Below are 17,177 nucleotides of genomic sequence, written 5' to 3'. Positions count from 1 at the left end.
ATTAAGTCCCCCCCCCCCCCCCCCCCCAAATGCTGACAGTTTTTTGTTACAGTGTGTTTAATTTTGAGAAGTTTAGTTAGGTGATAATTTATTTAAATCAGTTTTTGCTGCTAAAAACTTTTGGTTTATTATTAATATACATAATAACATCTTTATTTTTTATTTTTTTATGTTCATCCTGTGCCAAAAAAAACTGAAGTTTAAATTTTAAATTGATTTAGATTGTGGAAACGTAATGGGTTATTGGTGCCAAATCCCATTAGTGCATGCACATACAGTATGATCGTGCTTAATTTGAGACAAGTAGACCTAGTGCAGAGTGCCACCCTATGGATACATCAGGCACATCAACTTCCATGCTCCATATTAGTCTGAATGTTCTTTCAACAATCAAGAGAAGAGATTTGACATACAAATAAGACTGCTATGAAATTAGACACTGATTTTAAAGTCATGCAACATTACAGAGAGCGGTGGATTTCATGGATGAACAGCACTGAATCTAAGAAAGACAAGAACACATATCAGTCCGACGCCGACCTCTAAAGCCTGATCCCTCTCTGCATTAGACTTCACATCGAGTCAGTCATCGTCCACCACCATCACATTCCCATTCAGCTCGTACTCGATGGTGGCCCAGTCGAAGATGTTTCCCTTGGGGACCTTGTGTCCGTAGTGCCAGGCCTGGATCATGCTCCTGGAGAGCACAAAGTCCCACATATTCAGATCAGTCACCTCCCCTACAAAGCTCTGCACGGCCTCCAGCCCCCCCAGGTGCTTGTCCGGGTCCTGTCCCAGGAGGACGGTGCCTTTTGGACGGATGATGTGCCCGGGTTTGTACACCTGATAGGTGCTGCGCTTCCCCTCCACCCAGAACGCGGCGAGGCCGGTGCGAGACTCCCAGGTGAGGCAGAGGCTGGTGCGGAAGGTGGTGATGGGAGGCAGGTGGAAGAAGGTGCCGTCACCGCTCATGTAGAAGGAGACGCGTCCGTCCTTTTCGCGCCACACGTTGAGCTCGTCGTAGTCAGCTGTGCGGTAGGCGAACAGGATGATCTGCCTCTCCTCTGGCAGCTCGGTGGCCACACGCATGCAGAGAGTGAAGGCCTTCAGCCCCATCTCCTTCTGAGGGATCAGGGCCACGAAGCTGAAGTCCGTCTCATAAGGGAAGATCAGGACTTTGTCAGGCAGACCCACTAAAGTTAATAAGAAAACAAATCAGTGTGTGAGTCAGACCGTCTGAAAATATAAAGGTTTACAGACTGAAGGTTTCCTGATTATCTAGCACAGGGCTGTCAAATATGCGGGCTGTGGGCCAAAATCGGCCCATCAGAGGGTCCAATCTGGCCCCACGGTATGAATTTGAAGACAAGGAGGGGGAGATGAAGGGAAAGGAAGAGAAGAAAGAGGAGGAGAAAGAGGAAGAGGAGGAGTACGAGAAGAAGATGGGGAAGGAGAAGAAGAAGATGAAGGAGGAGAAAGTAAAAGAAAATTACATAGAAGGCATCAACAGTAATTTTTTTACACTTGGCACCTATGCCTAATTTGTCTCAGTTGTGGATGTAATATAACACTAGGACTGGGAACTAAACAGCAGATGGCAGCAATGCGCTGACATTGCACTTATGAAGGCAGATGCAAAAGTATCGATTGAACGTGGATGTGCAGGGGGAAAAATGAGACGCCTGCAGAGATCTGGGAATCTGTTTGTGGAAAGATGAGACTAAACAGGATGTGTTCAAACCAATCGATCAGCAATATGTCTGGTGTTGGAAGGCCTGTATGACAACAATCAGTCACGGAGGGGGCTCTGTTATTTTGCGTGCTGTTTTGCTGCTGCAGGAGGATTTAAACTTGATACAACTGGTTTCTTGGATCCTTTGAAATACCAGGTGATTTTAAGCAGAGTTTCCACCAACTCATCCAAAAGCTTAGTTCAGAAGTCATTCCTGTAGTATCCTCAAGTAGGAATCTTAATATGTGAATTTAAATAAAATCTTTGCTGGGATTTAAAGAAAGTAATGGCAGCACAGAAGCCAATGAATATTGGGGAGCTGGAAGCTTTTTCACCCAAGGAGTAGGTTAAAATTACAGGAGAGACTTCAACAAAAGCATTTACTGGACTCTTTGGGAATGAATCATTTTGTCTGTGTGCCTTTGTGGAAAAGGTTAAGATAAAGTCATGAAGTTAAGTTTTCAAATCCATACGTTGTGTAGCTGAGGAGAGAGTCGAAGGCAACACAACACCGAGCAGCACCACAGCAAACCTCGCAGTGTTGACACTCTGCAGACACACACAGGACATCCACGATCAGCATTTGACAACAAAGTAAAATCTTACTGGACACAACAGAGACTGAATGATATGAAAGGTTACAGAACGAAAGAACTTTTCTTACCATTTTTTAATGTTGTTTTGTTAATCCTACGCGTTGCTAACTCCGTCCACTCACCAATGACTCTCGTGCCCAGTCCTCTTCCCTCCTAGCACAGGCCAGTGACGTCAGCTCTTCAATGGATGCTCTGACAATAGGCCCGGTGTACGAGGGCTGAGTGACACTGTCCGTGTGACCGAGACACTCACATCACTCCATCTGTGGGTCCATATCATGATAGAGCAACTTATAGCGCAAGTAACTTTTAATGGTTGTGCATCTTTGTATTTGTTCATAGTTAATACAGATGTGTAGAAGGGTTAGTTTACCCACATTGACAAAGACCTAATTCGCTCATCTACTTTTAATGTGGTGCAGTTTGGTCCATATATTTTTGTTATTTTAGACATACAAATATATATTTAAGTTATAGTTATATATTGAATATGGCCTTAAAGCGCAGACACTCAGCTTTAATTTGAGGGTATTCACAGTTCACTAGATTTAATTAATGATGTGACAGAAGAAGCAGGATGAAGTGTATTTGGATATACACCGATCAGGCATAAGATTATGATCACCTTCCTAATATTGTGTAGATCTCCCTTGTGCCTCCAAAACAGTTGTGACTCATCAGAGAATGGACATGGGCCTTCTGAGGGTGTCCTGTGGTGTCTGGCAACAGAAAGTTGTTAGTGGGAGTCTTTGGGTCTTATGGGTTGGGGGGAGGGGCCTCTGTGATCAACCCCCAGATACTTGATCAGTTTGGGATCTAGTGAATTTCGAGGCCAGGTCAACACCTTGTGCTGTTCTTCATGTTTTTTTTTTAAGTTGTTCCTAAAGCGTTTTTTTTTGTGTGTGTGTGTCAGGCTGCATCCTGCTGGGGATGGCTGCTGCCATCAAGGAGTGTCATGGTCTGGTCTAGGTGGGTGCTACATGTCTAAGTAACATCCACATGAATGACAGGTCCAAAAGTTTCCCAGCAGAACATTGAATTGTCACAAGATGGTCAGTGTTGTTTACTTGTTGTGGCTGGTCGGTGTACAGTGTGCTCATATTCATTTAAGTCAAGTAAAGTTGATTGGACATTAACAGATTCAAAACGTACCATGGGCACAAAACAGGTGTTTTTTAAGATGTAGAATCATCTGCAATGGATGAGTCAGTCACCTGATCTCAATGGAGAGTGAATTTTACCTGCTGCAGACAAAACTGAGGGCAAACAACAACAGCATTAAAGGCCTTCAAATACCCCCCAAATATTCAAATATGACATTTTGACATGTCAGCTGTTACCAGGATATGTGGAGAGTATAGAATTATACATAAACATAATACATAAATAACTTACTCACTGGTGAAGAAAGCAGTAAAAGTAATAATGTCAGTTGACCTATGCATTTAAGTCAGTATAAATTAATATTAGTGAGTACATCAGCATGGCTCATACAGTTATGTTCATAATAATAGCAGTGTGTTTAAAAAGGTGAGTAAACCTCAAAATTCTTCAAATAAATTGTATTTTAATGAACACAAATGCATTGGGGACACTGCACATTCTATTTCAAAGCAAGAAATTGGAAAAAGTAATAGAATTTGATAATATTTTACAGAAAGTCAAGAAATATAATGTTCAAAAAAATAGCAGTGTTGACATCTTTCTTTACAAACTCAAAAATGTACTGTATAAACTAAGAGATGCTTGAAGATTCAACTTTCCTGAGAATCATAAACTAATATTTAGTTGCATAACCACGGTTTCTGATAACTGCTTCACATCTGTGGTACATGGAGTCGACCAACTTCTGGCACCGGTCAACAGGTATTGCAGCCCAGGACAATTGTACTACGTTCCACAATTCCTCTGCATTTCTTGGTTTTGCCTCATGAACAGCATTTTTTATGTCAGCACACAAGTTTTCTATGGGATTAAGGTCCGGGGATTGTGCCGGCCACTCCATTACTTGAATTCTGTTTATCTGGAACCATGATTTTGCTCGCTTGCTGGTGTGTTTGGGGTCATCGTCTTGTTGAAACACCCATTTCAAGGGCATTTCCTCTTCAGCATACGGCAACATGACTTCTTCCAGTATTCTGATACTCAAACTGATCCATGATCCCTGTTATGCGATAAATAGGACCAACACCACAGTACGAGAAACATCCCCATATCATAATGCTTGCACCACCATGCTTCACCGTCTTCACTGTGTACTGTGGCTTGAATTCAGTGTTTGCAGGACGTCTGACAAACTGTCTGTGGCCCTTAGACCCAAAAATAACAATCTTACTCTCATCAGTCCACAAAATATTACGCCATTTTTTATGCCTTTTTAGGCCAGTCAGTGTGTTCTTTGGCAAACTGTAACCGCTTCAGCACATGTATTTTTTTTTTAACAATGGGACTTTGCGGGGACTTCTTGCTGGTAGCTTGGCTTGTTACAGTACTCAATCTTAAATCTTCTTTGATCCTCCTGGAGCTGATCATTGGCTGAGCCTTTTTGCCATTTTGGTTATTCTGCGATCCATTCGAATAGTCGTTTTTCTTTTTCTTCCTCGCCTTTCTGGTTTTGGCTGCCATTTTAAAGCGTTTGATATCATTTTAGCTGAACAGACTATCATTTTCTGCACTTCTTTATAGGTTTTCCCCTCTTTTATTAATTTCTTAATCAAAGAACGCTCTTCTTCTGAACAGTGTCTTGAACGACCCATTTTACTGTTTTTCCAAGGACAAGTGCACAGCCAGCATATGCAGCGTCAGTTGCCTTGATCCTTAAATATGGGGCCACCTGTTTAACACCTATTTTTTTCACATAATCAATGACCTCACTAATTGAACTCGGCACTCCTATTTTTTTGAACACGCCCCTTTCAGTAAATGATTCAGTTTCACAGAATCAGCAGCATGCATGTCATGCCTATTGTGTCTGTTGGTTTTCTATACCTTTACTAAACCTTCTAGAGACTTACTTGCAGTGTAGAAGTTGAAATTCTAACAAAAACAGTGATTTATCTGGCTAGTGATGCGGGACTGCTATTATTTTGAACACAACTGAATTACAACTGGAAAAACTAATTCCAAGAGATAGACAGTTGCTGTTTGAGCTGAAAATATGAGAAAATGATACAGGAAGACTAAAAAATACCAAATTTAAAAAACAGTGGATACAAGAAGACCTACACCATTGTTGAGTCGAAACAGTAATTGGACATTTTTGTATTTTAAGTCTGCTAGTCTCAAATATACCGTGCAGTCGTACGCCTTAAATTGTAAACAAAAGCATTTACTGCAGGGCCGAGTTCATCGATTTGTACTGCAAAGATTTATTTGCATGTTGGAAACCATTTAATTTCTCTAAAGGTATTTCTAATAAGCAGCAGAGTTGCATTCACACTTGGTACGTCTTTAATTATCATCTTGTGTCAGAAACAACCACAACAACCTCAAAGTTCACGGTTTAATGGGGACATAATGAAAACGGAATCAGGCGTTTATGTTATCAACATATCTACATTTAATACAGTTCCTCAAGCTCTAGGATTTCTCAAGAACAAAACAAAAGAACCCTATTTTGTCAAGAAATAAAATCTGAGATACACCAGCAAATTATGTACACTGCCTGGCCGCACCCCGACACCGACCACCAACTAATTCACCACAGACACATTCAGCTGAAAAAACGGTGACCAGACAGACTAATGCCAGAGAACCAGCACGCAAACAAACTTGGACTGAGGTATGGATTAGATAAGATGGTCTTAACTCTTCCAGCATTTCTATAGCAGAAGTTGGGGCAGTGATCTTAGTTAACCTCAAATCCCTCTAACAGGATGCAACCTAAAGTTAGTTACACATTTTTTTCGTCCATATTGTGAGGAGATGGTGCATAAACTTGAAAAGGTCAAAAATAATGACAAACGTCTCCTTGCTTTGTGTAAAGGAGAGGAAGATTCATGCTTGACGTGAGCGTCCAAAGTCATTCCAGGCAAACAGCACGAGGTCAAACACAACGTCAGAGCACATTTTTGTTTCTAGGAACGACACAGACAGCGCAGACCATTCTTCAAAGCAGGTTTCAGCAACAACAACATCTTATATCTCTCAACTTTCGAACACACAAAGATTTTTAATTCATTTCCAGCAATGTGAAAACCTTTTTTTTTTTCTCATTTTCCAGTTCAAGGCTTTTTCATGAGAACCTTACATTGTCCTGCTTTTCCTTTTTTTTTTTTTTAAAAAAAGCATCTTGAATTACTCAAAGTCGTTTCTAAACCTAAAGAATATATAATGCATACATTCAACTTATCTCAATTGTCTGTAACGGGGTGTGATTGATATTTGAAGAAAATTATCTACTAAAAATCTTACAGTATGGTGACGTGTGTGGGTAAGTATGAATAGAAAAGGGACTTGAATCCCTTTTCAGTTATCATCATGTAAAACTTGCATACAAACAACCCTTGTTCAGAACAGGATTTTTGGCATTTTAGTTACCACTTCGATAAATGTACACTGAGAAGTGATCAAATGCTCTGCTGTTTAATGAAAAAAAATTATTACAAAATACTGGAGTAAACACCAAATGAAAGGCCAATGTTTTGTTCAATTCAGCCACCAAAAATGTAGATTTTTTTTTTTAAATTGGTGGAGTAGGTGAAACACTGGAGTGCAATGCTGACGCCTTCCGAGGATTGTGGCACTCAGAGAAAGAGAGACAGGGTTATAGTAAGGAGGGTGCAGGAGAGACCTGAGAATGTGGCCCCTATCTGAGTACAGAAAGGCTAAAAAGAGCAGAAACAGCATGACAGAGATGAAAAGCAGAAGTAACTGCAGAATGAGAAGGTTTTAAAGGGAGCAGCAGGCCATGAACACGGAGCCTCGGGAAGTTTTACAGCAAAAGATGTGGGGAAGAGGCAGGCGGAGATACACGGCTCCCATCTGGTAGTCCATAGTGTGGCTTTTCCTGTGTAAAGTACATATCCAGGCAAGGGGTGATCTGTTCTCTATAGTCCTGCGTTGTCCAGGCTTTGGGCTGAGTATTGGGGGGTATGAAGGACAAATGGGAGACGCCTCTTCAGTAGTCCTCCACCCAGCCATTCTCCTGGATAAAGGCATCGATCACTTCCTTCATGGCCAGGTTCGGGATCAGCTGATCTTGGGTCAGAGGACTCCTGGTGACTGGGTCAAAATGACCTACCCGCTGCACAGGGAGCAGGTAAAATGCTAGCATTAGCATCTGTAGTTCATTAATATACATAATATAATACATAATATAATAAAAAGCATATGAAAATCACATCTGGAATATACTGACAGAATATTCTTTGAACTGACTTTGTAGTAGCATATATACTTACTGTTTCTTTTATTTAGGTTTACTTTCCACAAGATGGAAGATAAGCATGGCTTTTAAACCAAGTTTTTAAGTTTTAAGTATTAAAAGAATATATAATATATAAAATAATGGCTATAAAGAGGTTATCTTTGTTTGGAGCTGACTACTTAATATTGCAATTTAAATATTTGTGCTGTAATATAGTTACAGTTAGTTTAAAAACATCTGTCTGAATATACAGTATATGACCTAAACTCACATACTGTATTTAAGCTTTTACATTTAAATGAATGCTACATTGAATCCCTTGCCAACAGAAGTCAGACTATGCTGTGTTAGCTAATCAGAGCCAGAAAACCTCTCTGTGTGTCCAAGTAAATCTGGTCTCTTTGCCAACATTCCCACACTGGTAATGATGCGTTTTACATTAAGCAGGAATGACTGGTTTGCCAGTGCTAAAGATGGGAGCAATCGCCAAATGCCAATCTATCTTGGGGAGATTTCTAGTGTTGCTCCTCCATAAACTGGTGCAAAGTGAAAGGGCTCTCTTGGGTCCAAGCCGGGTTAGCTTAGCTCTTATTAAGCACTGGACAGTTCTAGTCTAATGTTCTGTGACCCATCAAAGGCAAATTATACGCATACTACATACGCACTAGTCGACAAGTGGGAGACAGAAGTTATGTACTGTACTGTAGCTTTGGGTAACAGGCTACTAGAAATGCTTACTCATAAGACTCAAGTCTTTATAGTTCTTATTTGTTCCCTTACTAGAAGTTTCATGAACCATGATCAAGACAGCCTGAATGAACCTGCAAGAAACCAAACTTCTTTGTTCTTTGATGTGAGCTTCTTAAAGCGGTTGTTTAAAAGTAATGATTTTTTGAGTATTGTGTGTTCTTGTGACTGGGTTTCACAAGCTACAGACTAACTAATTACAAAATCAGATGTCATAAGCACAAAAAAAATTGCAAACTTCAGTCTGCAACCAACAATAATTGTACCTGCAGGTGCTCTTCAATGTCCTTGCGATCATAGGTGATTCCACTTGGTGTGATGCAGGGCTCCCTCATCAGCTCAAAACTGATCTTCCCACAAAGGTAATCTGGAATCTCCCGCTTCTGCTGGGACAAAAAAATAATAAGCAGACACGGAAAAAGTTAAATCACATACTACAATATACTCTGACTTACCAAGGCATTAGGTACACCAGAGAAAATGAACACATTCTGATGTAACAGTCCTGCACTAAATCCTCTACATGACTGTTCAGTTTATTTTGACAGCATCAGAAATGTTTTGATTCAACTGTATCATCATTTAGGAGGATGTAGTTTGTGGTGCTGTTAAGACAGAGTGTTTCTGTTATTTAGCCCACTGACTACAATGGGGATGTCAAACTGATAGAAACATTTGTCAGTACAACATAATATAGTTCAATAGTATACAGTACAAAGTATTATAGTTAAGTATAAAAATGTCATCAAACTATTTTAATCAAGGTCAGACCTATTTTTGTTTTAACTTTTTTCAGTCATCTCTAAACTGAACACCTTGTGACGCCTAAAGAAACGAAACACCCCGCTGGCAAACAGTGCGGTGTCGTTTCAGCTGACAATTACATGACAATTACCTCAGCCCAGTCAACAACTATGTATAGCAAGAGCCTCGATAAACACACAGCAGTTACCATAGGAACAGCTTGGGCCGAATATAAAAAGTAGATGTTTGTCTTCAAGTGTCTTCATAAGTGCGTTTTTATCGGATGCAGTCACACGCATTAGTGATAAGCAAGTAGGTTGAATATACAGCAAAGGAGAAATGCAGCTGCTGTTGCTGCTGTTGCTATGCCAACCATTACAGACGACTGTCTGAGGTTGGTGTGTGGGTGAATGTCATCTGTCTGTGTCCGTCTTGGATTTGTGACCTGTAACCGGGATGTTTTCCGCCCTTTTACCTTATGTGTTTATGTGTGTTTGTGTGTGTGTTATCTCACTTACAGTGCTACACAACCAGCAGTAATAATTCGCTTTCATACTCACTTTTCTTTTCTCATCCACCTCAGAGAAGAGCTCATCCATGTCCACCAGATACTTGTCCTGAGCAGGTCACATTTTCATGTTACCAAAATATTCGGACATATTAAAGAATGTTTAATGGCATTTTAAACCATATCACTTCAACAATTGTACATAAAAGGTTTAATAAATGAATGAGCGTAAAAACGTACATGTTTTGATGCAATCTTGGCGGCATCGCCTCCATTTTGATTGTCATCCTGCTTTTCTTTGTATTCTTCTAGTTCTCTGCAAAAATAGAAAGTTAATATAAATGATCCCTCCATTTAAAATAAAATGAGACCTACACACCAGACTCATTTGAGCGATTTGCAGTGTTCATCAGTCAATGATTATCTTACAAATAATCCTCACCTTTCCTTCTCAGCCAGTATGAGTTTGGTCAGATAGGCGTGTAACTCGTTCTCCTGGTTGATGCGCTTCTCTTCGATGCTGTTCCAACGTTTTTTCTTGGCAATGCGCAAAGCGCTGGGGATGTCATCTCCAAAATTCAGCCTCTGTTCTTTTGCCAGGTTATAAGCTGTAAAACAAAAACATCACTATAGCGACACTACACTGCGAACATATGCTGCGCCCACATACCGCCTTGGAGTTGAACAGCTTATATAAAAGGTGTCATCATTTTGATTATTATAAATATCACAGATTTTAAGAAGTTGCAGCTGATCCCAGGGTCAGCACTTTGAACTTATACTGACACCAGGTACAGAAAATAAGAAGTGTTTAAAAAGAAGTAAAAGCATGATATTCAATATGAAAGAGGAAATAACTGAGTAAGCTTGTGTGTAAGACATCAGCAAAATGCAAACCAAATGTTGCAACATTTTCCCTATCATTTAAATATTAGTTCTGACCTTTCTGCAGGTTGCCAATAGCCTCGTCGTAGTTCTCCAGCTCCAGGTGACACTGGCCTAAGAAGAAGTGGGCCTTCACAGACTGACTGTCCAGCTCTAGTGCGTGCTTACAATCTGCCAGAGCCTTGTCGTGCTGCTGCAGCTTCACATGGCAGAGAGCCCTGTTGGTATAGTATACTGCCACAGATGGATTACGGTTCTGTGAGACAGGACAAAGGATAAATCACAGTAGGCATTGGTATTATCTGTAATCACAATTGCATCCAGAGGGAAAGCGCGTCCATTTAACAAGATCAGACACTACTATGTGTTGATTCAGTTTCAGTAAAGAGCCCAGCACTGTCAGCATTTATGTTACACAGTTACTCACAATAGCTTTACTGTAACACGTAGCAGCTTCCTGGTACTTGCGGCAGAGGAACAGTCGGTTTCCCTGCTCCTTCAGCTCCTGTGCGGTGGAACTCTTCTCCGGGCTGCCGGCCATCTTCTCCACCGGCTCCGCGGGGCCCGCCTCGCCCTGCTTCCCTATCCTGTTCCCCGTCTCTTCGGCTGGCTAAATGACAGGTTTAAGAATGCCCCGTCCACCCTGGATCGCACTCACTAGATCAGAGACACAGTGCGTTTAAAGTTAAGTCAACATTCACGACGTGCCTTCACTGCAATACACCTGCAATGCGCGTCTTCTTGGGCGAAATTAGGTGCAGTGCTTGATGCCACCCAAAAGGCATTCGTTTAATTCGCTGACTGTGCACACGGCTGAAAAATACAACGAGGTGGCTGGACTGCCGGCGAATTAACTATTCATATGACGGACACCAGTGGAGAACAAATGAGTAGCACGGCTAGCTATCAGCCATCAGAGAGCACTGTGCAATCCCGTTAGAGCTTAAAACTGTAACATTACACCCCTGGAGGTTGGAGGCTATAAACAAGAAACATTAAGAATTCATTATTAACATTTTGCGCATTTGAGATAAAGCTCCTGTAGCCTCAGGCATAGACACACAGTGACAATGTTGCTAACTTTAGTCAAAAGCAGACAAGAAATTTGTGCTATGCTATCTTGGTTAAGCTAGCATTATAAGCTACGTTGTTGGTTTACGCCGGTTTGGCTAAGAAAATAACAATGCTGCTCACTAGGCAGTATTACATGTACTCACACTATTTCACACACAATCAATGGCTAATTGCCATGTTACGCGTATAAGTCTTATGTGTCTGACTAGTCGTTGTGGCTTTTATAAACATTTAGCACAAACCCGCTGGGCAACCTCAAAAAACAGAAATTAGCTAATGCTAAGTGTTAGCTTGTTTTCTACACAGCCCACTGTCGCCCATTTTCGCTATTTCCACTAAAGTCAGAGGCTGTTTCAAATAAAGATCGTTTCCAGTTCCTACCTTTGATTAGGAATCGTACATCCAGCCGAAACAGATCTGATATAATTTGATATCAAATTTTAATCGATTATTTTCTTTCTCATACGAGCTGTCATGACAGGTTGTTGTTATGCTGACGTCAAGCGCTTTACGTCGACGGAAGCCGAGAAGACGCTGTTAAGTCGGCAATTTCGAAGAAACAAATAGAAAACTGCGCTGTTTGCTGGAATACTGTGTGTGTCCCAGGAACTATACACGGAGTCAGCAAAAACAATAATAAATTAAAAAAAATACAATACAGTACAGTTGACTTCTATTATATTAGTTAAAAAATTAACAAAATTAAATGGTTAGATTTTATGATGTATGACTCATACACAACTTGAAAACTCAAAGTATTTACAAAAACTGTTCTTTATATACTACCTCAGACCTTTAGAGGTTATGGTACATCCCGTTCACCTTTCATTCTCACTGACCGCAGGGAAACCACAACACAAAGTAGCCAGCAGGTGGTGCTCCATAATAAAATTTGTCCAAACTTAAATTTTGACACCAACGCAATTAGTCACTGGAGAAAATGCTAATAGAACTGGTTAACGTTTTTTAAGGAATGTTGAAAAAATTTTATGCATTAGAGACAACACTGAATATTGGGAGTTACATTAATTAATGTAGCCCACTTAACCTGTAATTGATAACTAAGGCTATCAAAAGTAGTGACATATTTTTCATATAGCAAATATTACAGACAACTTCATTTTGCCACTTAATTCAAACATTTCATCACAGTGTTCAGTTGTTGGAGGGATCTTCAGGGAGGGGTCTAGATTATGATTGAGAATTCGGGATCTATATTGTATATTGTCTAACATCCCACCCACAGAGTGATCTATAGATGACCTTTATAGAGCTTTATTCTGTGAAAACATTCAAGTTTAGCAGTGGTGGAATTAGCAAGGCTGTGATTGTGGACAGGGTCACTTTCATCCCAGCCTGCCGGGCCTCCACATAGAGATCAATGTGCGAAGATTAGAGTATATCCACTGAGCAAACACACAGATAAATGTGTGAAGGGGGACATTGAGCTTCAGACCCACCAGCGCTGTGTGTCCCCAGCTGTGTTTACCTATCTCCGCCAGTCTGGTCCCCTGATCCCCCAGAACACCCACCTACCCAACTAATCTGTGGGTCACAAGAACACAAAAGTCTTCACTCATTGATTTAAATGGGGATGGACACAATATTAGAAATACCTCCACAGCTTACAAAACAGCCATGAAATTCAATAAACCCCTCTAAACAGTTTCAACAAAACATTGTAATCTTAGTGAAGGCAGGCTTTATTAAAGGCGTGGAGCTGCGTTTGTATCTTAATTCTGATTGTGTGATGGGAAATGTGTATTTTGTTATTGGAGAAATTAGTGTCAGGATAAAACTAAGTTGAAGCTGATGAAGGCCATGAGCCAATAATATATATATATATATTTTCCAAACTATAATGTTGCTGAAGTTTTGACAGTGGAGGGACACCAAAAATGAACGATAATGGATTAGGGGAAATTATTTGACCATAAGCTTTGCCCAGGGTGTCAAAAATGCTTTCACAAAAAGTTGACAACTTAGGGCAAGACCAAAACATGTGTGTGATATGCTGGGAACTGTTTACATATGTTACAAGTGTCGTAAACAAAGGCATAGACTCTGGACAGTAGTGTTTGTGTAATTATTTTTATGCCGAATTTTGCGTTGGATTAAGCCGTGTCGTGCTACGTTTAAGGCAGTATGTCATTGCTGGTCTTTCCACAAACAGTTATATAACATGGAGATGCATTTACTTTGATTAGGGCCTAGTGATGAGAGGGTGTCTAAGTTTCAGGAGGGCGATTCAGGAAGTGAGGAAACTCGTTTTTAACAAAATGTTTGAAGGTTTAAAAGTATGATTTTTGAATGCTGGGCTCAGAACAGAGGGTCCCTGTACTCCAATGTTCCTCCTAATCTGGCCCAAAACTTTTATTGTAGTGGAAACAATCAGGTTTGCGTCAAGGAGCGAAAGGGGAAGGGGGAGTTGGGAACATAAAATGGAACAGAGAGCTCTTGATTCAGTTGTGGTGTTATTTTGGAGTCCCTGGATTGTAGTATTATTGAATTGTATTGTGTTGTACCGACATGTTCCTGTTATTTTGATTTTAGTCAGTGGGTAAGTCTCAGTAATGGAAACACTTTAGTGTTTAATTCAATCCAGTTTAACAGCACCATAAACTACATCCTCCAAAATTATCATACAGTTGCATTTCCACCTTTTACCACTTATTGTAACAGCCATGAAGGGTGATTTAGTGCAGGACTGTTATATTAGAATGCATTTGTTTTTACTAGTGGACCTAATGAACTTGCATGTGAGTGTACATGAAGTTCATCCATCTGTATCTCTCATGGTTATGAGTAATGCCTCCATATCAAAAGCTGAGAGATGTGAGACTAGAAACACACACTCCATTTAAAGTACCCATTGCTTTCATTTAAACTGCAGACCCCTCATTCATTACTGTAGCTCTTCATCCACTCCTTCTGTCCAGCATCCCAACCGTCATCCTCTGCCACCCCCCCATCGAACCCAACGGCTGCCCACTGCACCAGCTGGCTGAGCTTCCAGTCACCTTGGCAACGAGACCAGGAAGTTGCCCGGCTCCTCTGGCACAGCTGAAAAGCTGCCACTTCCTGATTGAGTCTGGTCTTTCTTTCTGCCTGTGTAGTCGTTTTCCTATTTGGCAGTGTTCTTGGCTATTTAGCGCCAAAGAGCCTGAAAAGAGAAAAGGGGCGAACACACTCTCCTTTAGCGTTGAGGGAAACCTCAGGTTCAAATGGGTAGAACAAAAGCAGTATTTATCCACAATGGTGGCCTTTTGTTTGGTGGGTTTGCTCATTTTGAGAGAGGGAAAGTCTCATAGCAGTTTGTTTAAGTGGGTCTGAATGCAACATGTAAAAAAACAGTGGAAGAATGTTCCACTGTCTTAACAGTATGAAGAAGAAGAATATATGTCACTAGGTGTTAGTAATTTTTTTTTCTTTTATAAACTTTTCAGTTCATTCACTGTACAAACGTATATGTCTACCAACACACTTTGTCATTAACTGTCTTACCGTGACGCCACAGAAAACACAGAGCTCACACAAGACCTGCTGCCAATCACAATTTCTGTCTTTACATCCACTCCATGAGTCCTTTCATTTACTCTTCTCTGAGAAAACTTTGCTTCAACCTAAATGTTAAAGTCCATGTGTTTAAAGCTGCTTTTTGGCCTATAAAATGTGGATTCACTGACAAAAATCAAGAACCTGCCTTGCCACATTTACACCTGTTTGTTTGGCTGCTGTTAAAAGAATTAAAAAGGCAGAGTGGAGGAGTAAATGTACATTTACGTGCATGTTTTAACTCTGAAACGCTTGCTACTAAGGCTGACTCCTTAGGTTAGAGTTAAATGAGGGATATCCTGATGTTACCCTAAAGGCAAGTAAGAGAAAGGCCAGAGATACACAAGGGGTCAAAGGCCATCTACACACCTCTGCAGCCCTGATTAAACTTCCTGACAAAGGGAGGGGGTGGAACAACTCCGTTTACCTCCTAGGGATGAATCCATCACTTTTATTCCGGCTTTGCAAGCAACACACACACACACCCACCCACCCACACACACATGCAGGCAGCCAGCAAAGTGTTAAGAGGAGTTAGATCTCTAATGTTCATTAACTGCAACGTAAAAACGTGGATTTTTAAAATGCAAATAAACAAAACCCTGCCCTAACAATATTTGATGAAATGTCATGATTAGCATCAACTAATAACTTTATTAAAGATGGATTTTACTTTTCAAACGTCTCCAGTGTCTTTGCCAGCACCTGTTGATTCAGCGCCTAAAAAAAAGCTTAAGTAAACTAAAATCAAAGAGTTTGTTTTTGAAACTTGCAGTGTTAGTCCAAAAATCCTTTACTCTCTGGGGGGTTAACAGCTGACTGACTGAAACACCCCCGCTTCCCAAAACACCCACACAGCCACGGATTGACGGGTGATGGCTGTGGATGGAGGCAGCTGCCGTTTTAAGTGGCAGTGGAGAAGTGTCACAATAGAGTTTTTGGAGGGAAATCAAACCTCCTGTGTCTGACTACTTCAAGGATGTGGAGGGAAATTCAACTTTCCCTCCTTCACCGTGGCACTTCTAAGTATAAAATAAATAAGGCTAAACACTGATGCAACGGACAGCTACCTCCAGATGGAAACGATATTTGTTTACTTACTGTTATTAAGTGCAGGCTGCCAAAGACTGGGCCTTTTTTTTATAATTATAATGAGCTTTGTTTTAGTTGTATCTCATCACATTATCAATTCAAAAGCAGTTGTTCTGTTAAAGCTTGAGCAGTTTACTCATGATGACTAATCAGTGGGTTTTTCACTCTGAAAATCAATGGGGATCTTCACAGGAGATCGGACAACCAACCGGGTCACCAAGAAGTGACTTTCCCTCCTTGTATCTTGATGCACACCCCGCCTCCACCGTCCCCCTTCCCCACTGTGCTGCTCCCCCCTCAGGACATGCTCTCCAGGGTCGCAAAACTCCACCCTGTCCCAACCCCCTCCCAACACAATCCAAAGGAGCCAAAGCAGACATAATGAGCTATGGGCTAATTATGTGCAGTGTGTGTGTGTGTGTGTGTGTGTGTGTGTGTGTGTGTGTGTGTGTGTGTGTGTGTGCGTGCGTGCGCGCGCTGGCCAGACAGAGGTTTGTTTTGGGGGTTTTGCCTGTGTAGGTATGCAATCTCACACAGTCCTTCAGGGCAATATATGTGTGGTTTCATATATCTGGCTTCCAGTCATTTGCAGAAGAATTTCTATAAGAGGAAATTCAAACTGATTACAAAAACAATTCTCTTATTTATCTCAAAGTTGCATGCAAAGCAGGATGAGTGGTGAAACTTGACGTGCAAATTCAACCACTTGACAACTGACAACCACCTTGATAGTGGAGATGTATGATCGAGACAGGGTGAATCAAATAGAAAAATGACAATTAGCAAACCAGCTAACTCAAAGAGGTCTTTTCCCACTTTATTTTAACTGAAATTAAATTCACTCATGTTGTTTCATCAAGTTCCAGTGTCCCTAAC

At 40.9% G+C, this 17,177-nt stretch overlaps 2 protein-coding genes across 2 annotated transcripts; both read right to left on the bottom strand.

Annotated features, from left to right (window-relative positions):
* Positions 1-582: 582 nt before the first annotated feature.
* Positions 583-7,323, bottom strand: LOC311504300 (C-reactive protein-like; the record flags this gene model as incomplete). Its single annotated transcript, XM_084567319.1, has 2 exons — positions 583-1,193; positions 7,266-7,323. 2 exons carry the CDS (start codon positions 7,321-7,323, stop codon positions 583-585), a joined length of 669 nt encoding a protein of 222 aa, XP_084423445.1.
* On the bottom strand, positions 5,817-12,182 carry stub1 (STIP1 homology and U-Box containing protein 1). Its single transcript, XM_084568067.1, has 8 exons — positions 12,036-12,182; positions 11,008-11,237; positions 10,638-10,836; positions 10,138-10,303; positions 9,936-10,011; positions 9,748-9,804; positions 8,710-8,826; positions 5,817-7,573 (listed from the first exon to the last, which is right to left on the bottom strand). The coding sequence occupies exons 2-8, from the start codon at positions 11,119-11,121 to the stop codon at positions 7,448-7,450; spliced, it is 855 nt and encodes a 284-aa protein (XP_084424193.1). The 5' UTR covers positions 11,122-11,237; positions 12,036-12,182; the 3' UTR covers positions 5,817-7,447.
* Positions 12,183-17,177: the final 4,995 nt, after the last annotated feature.

The sequence above is a fragment of the Chelon labrosus genome, assembly GCF_963514085.1.
Source record: "Chelon labrosus genome assembly, chromosome: 19".
Classification (NCBI taxonomy): Eukaryota; Metazoa; Chordata; class Actinopteri; order Mugiliformes; family Mugilidae; genus Chelon; species Chelon labrosus.
The sequence above is the reverse complement of the archived record's forward strand: the minus strand, read 5'-3'. Positions and strand labels throughout refer to the sequence as shown.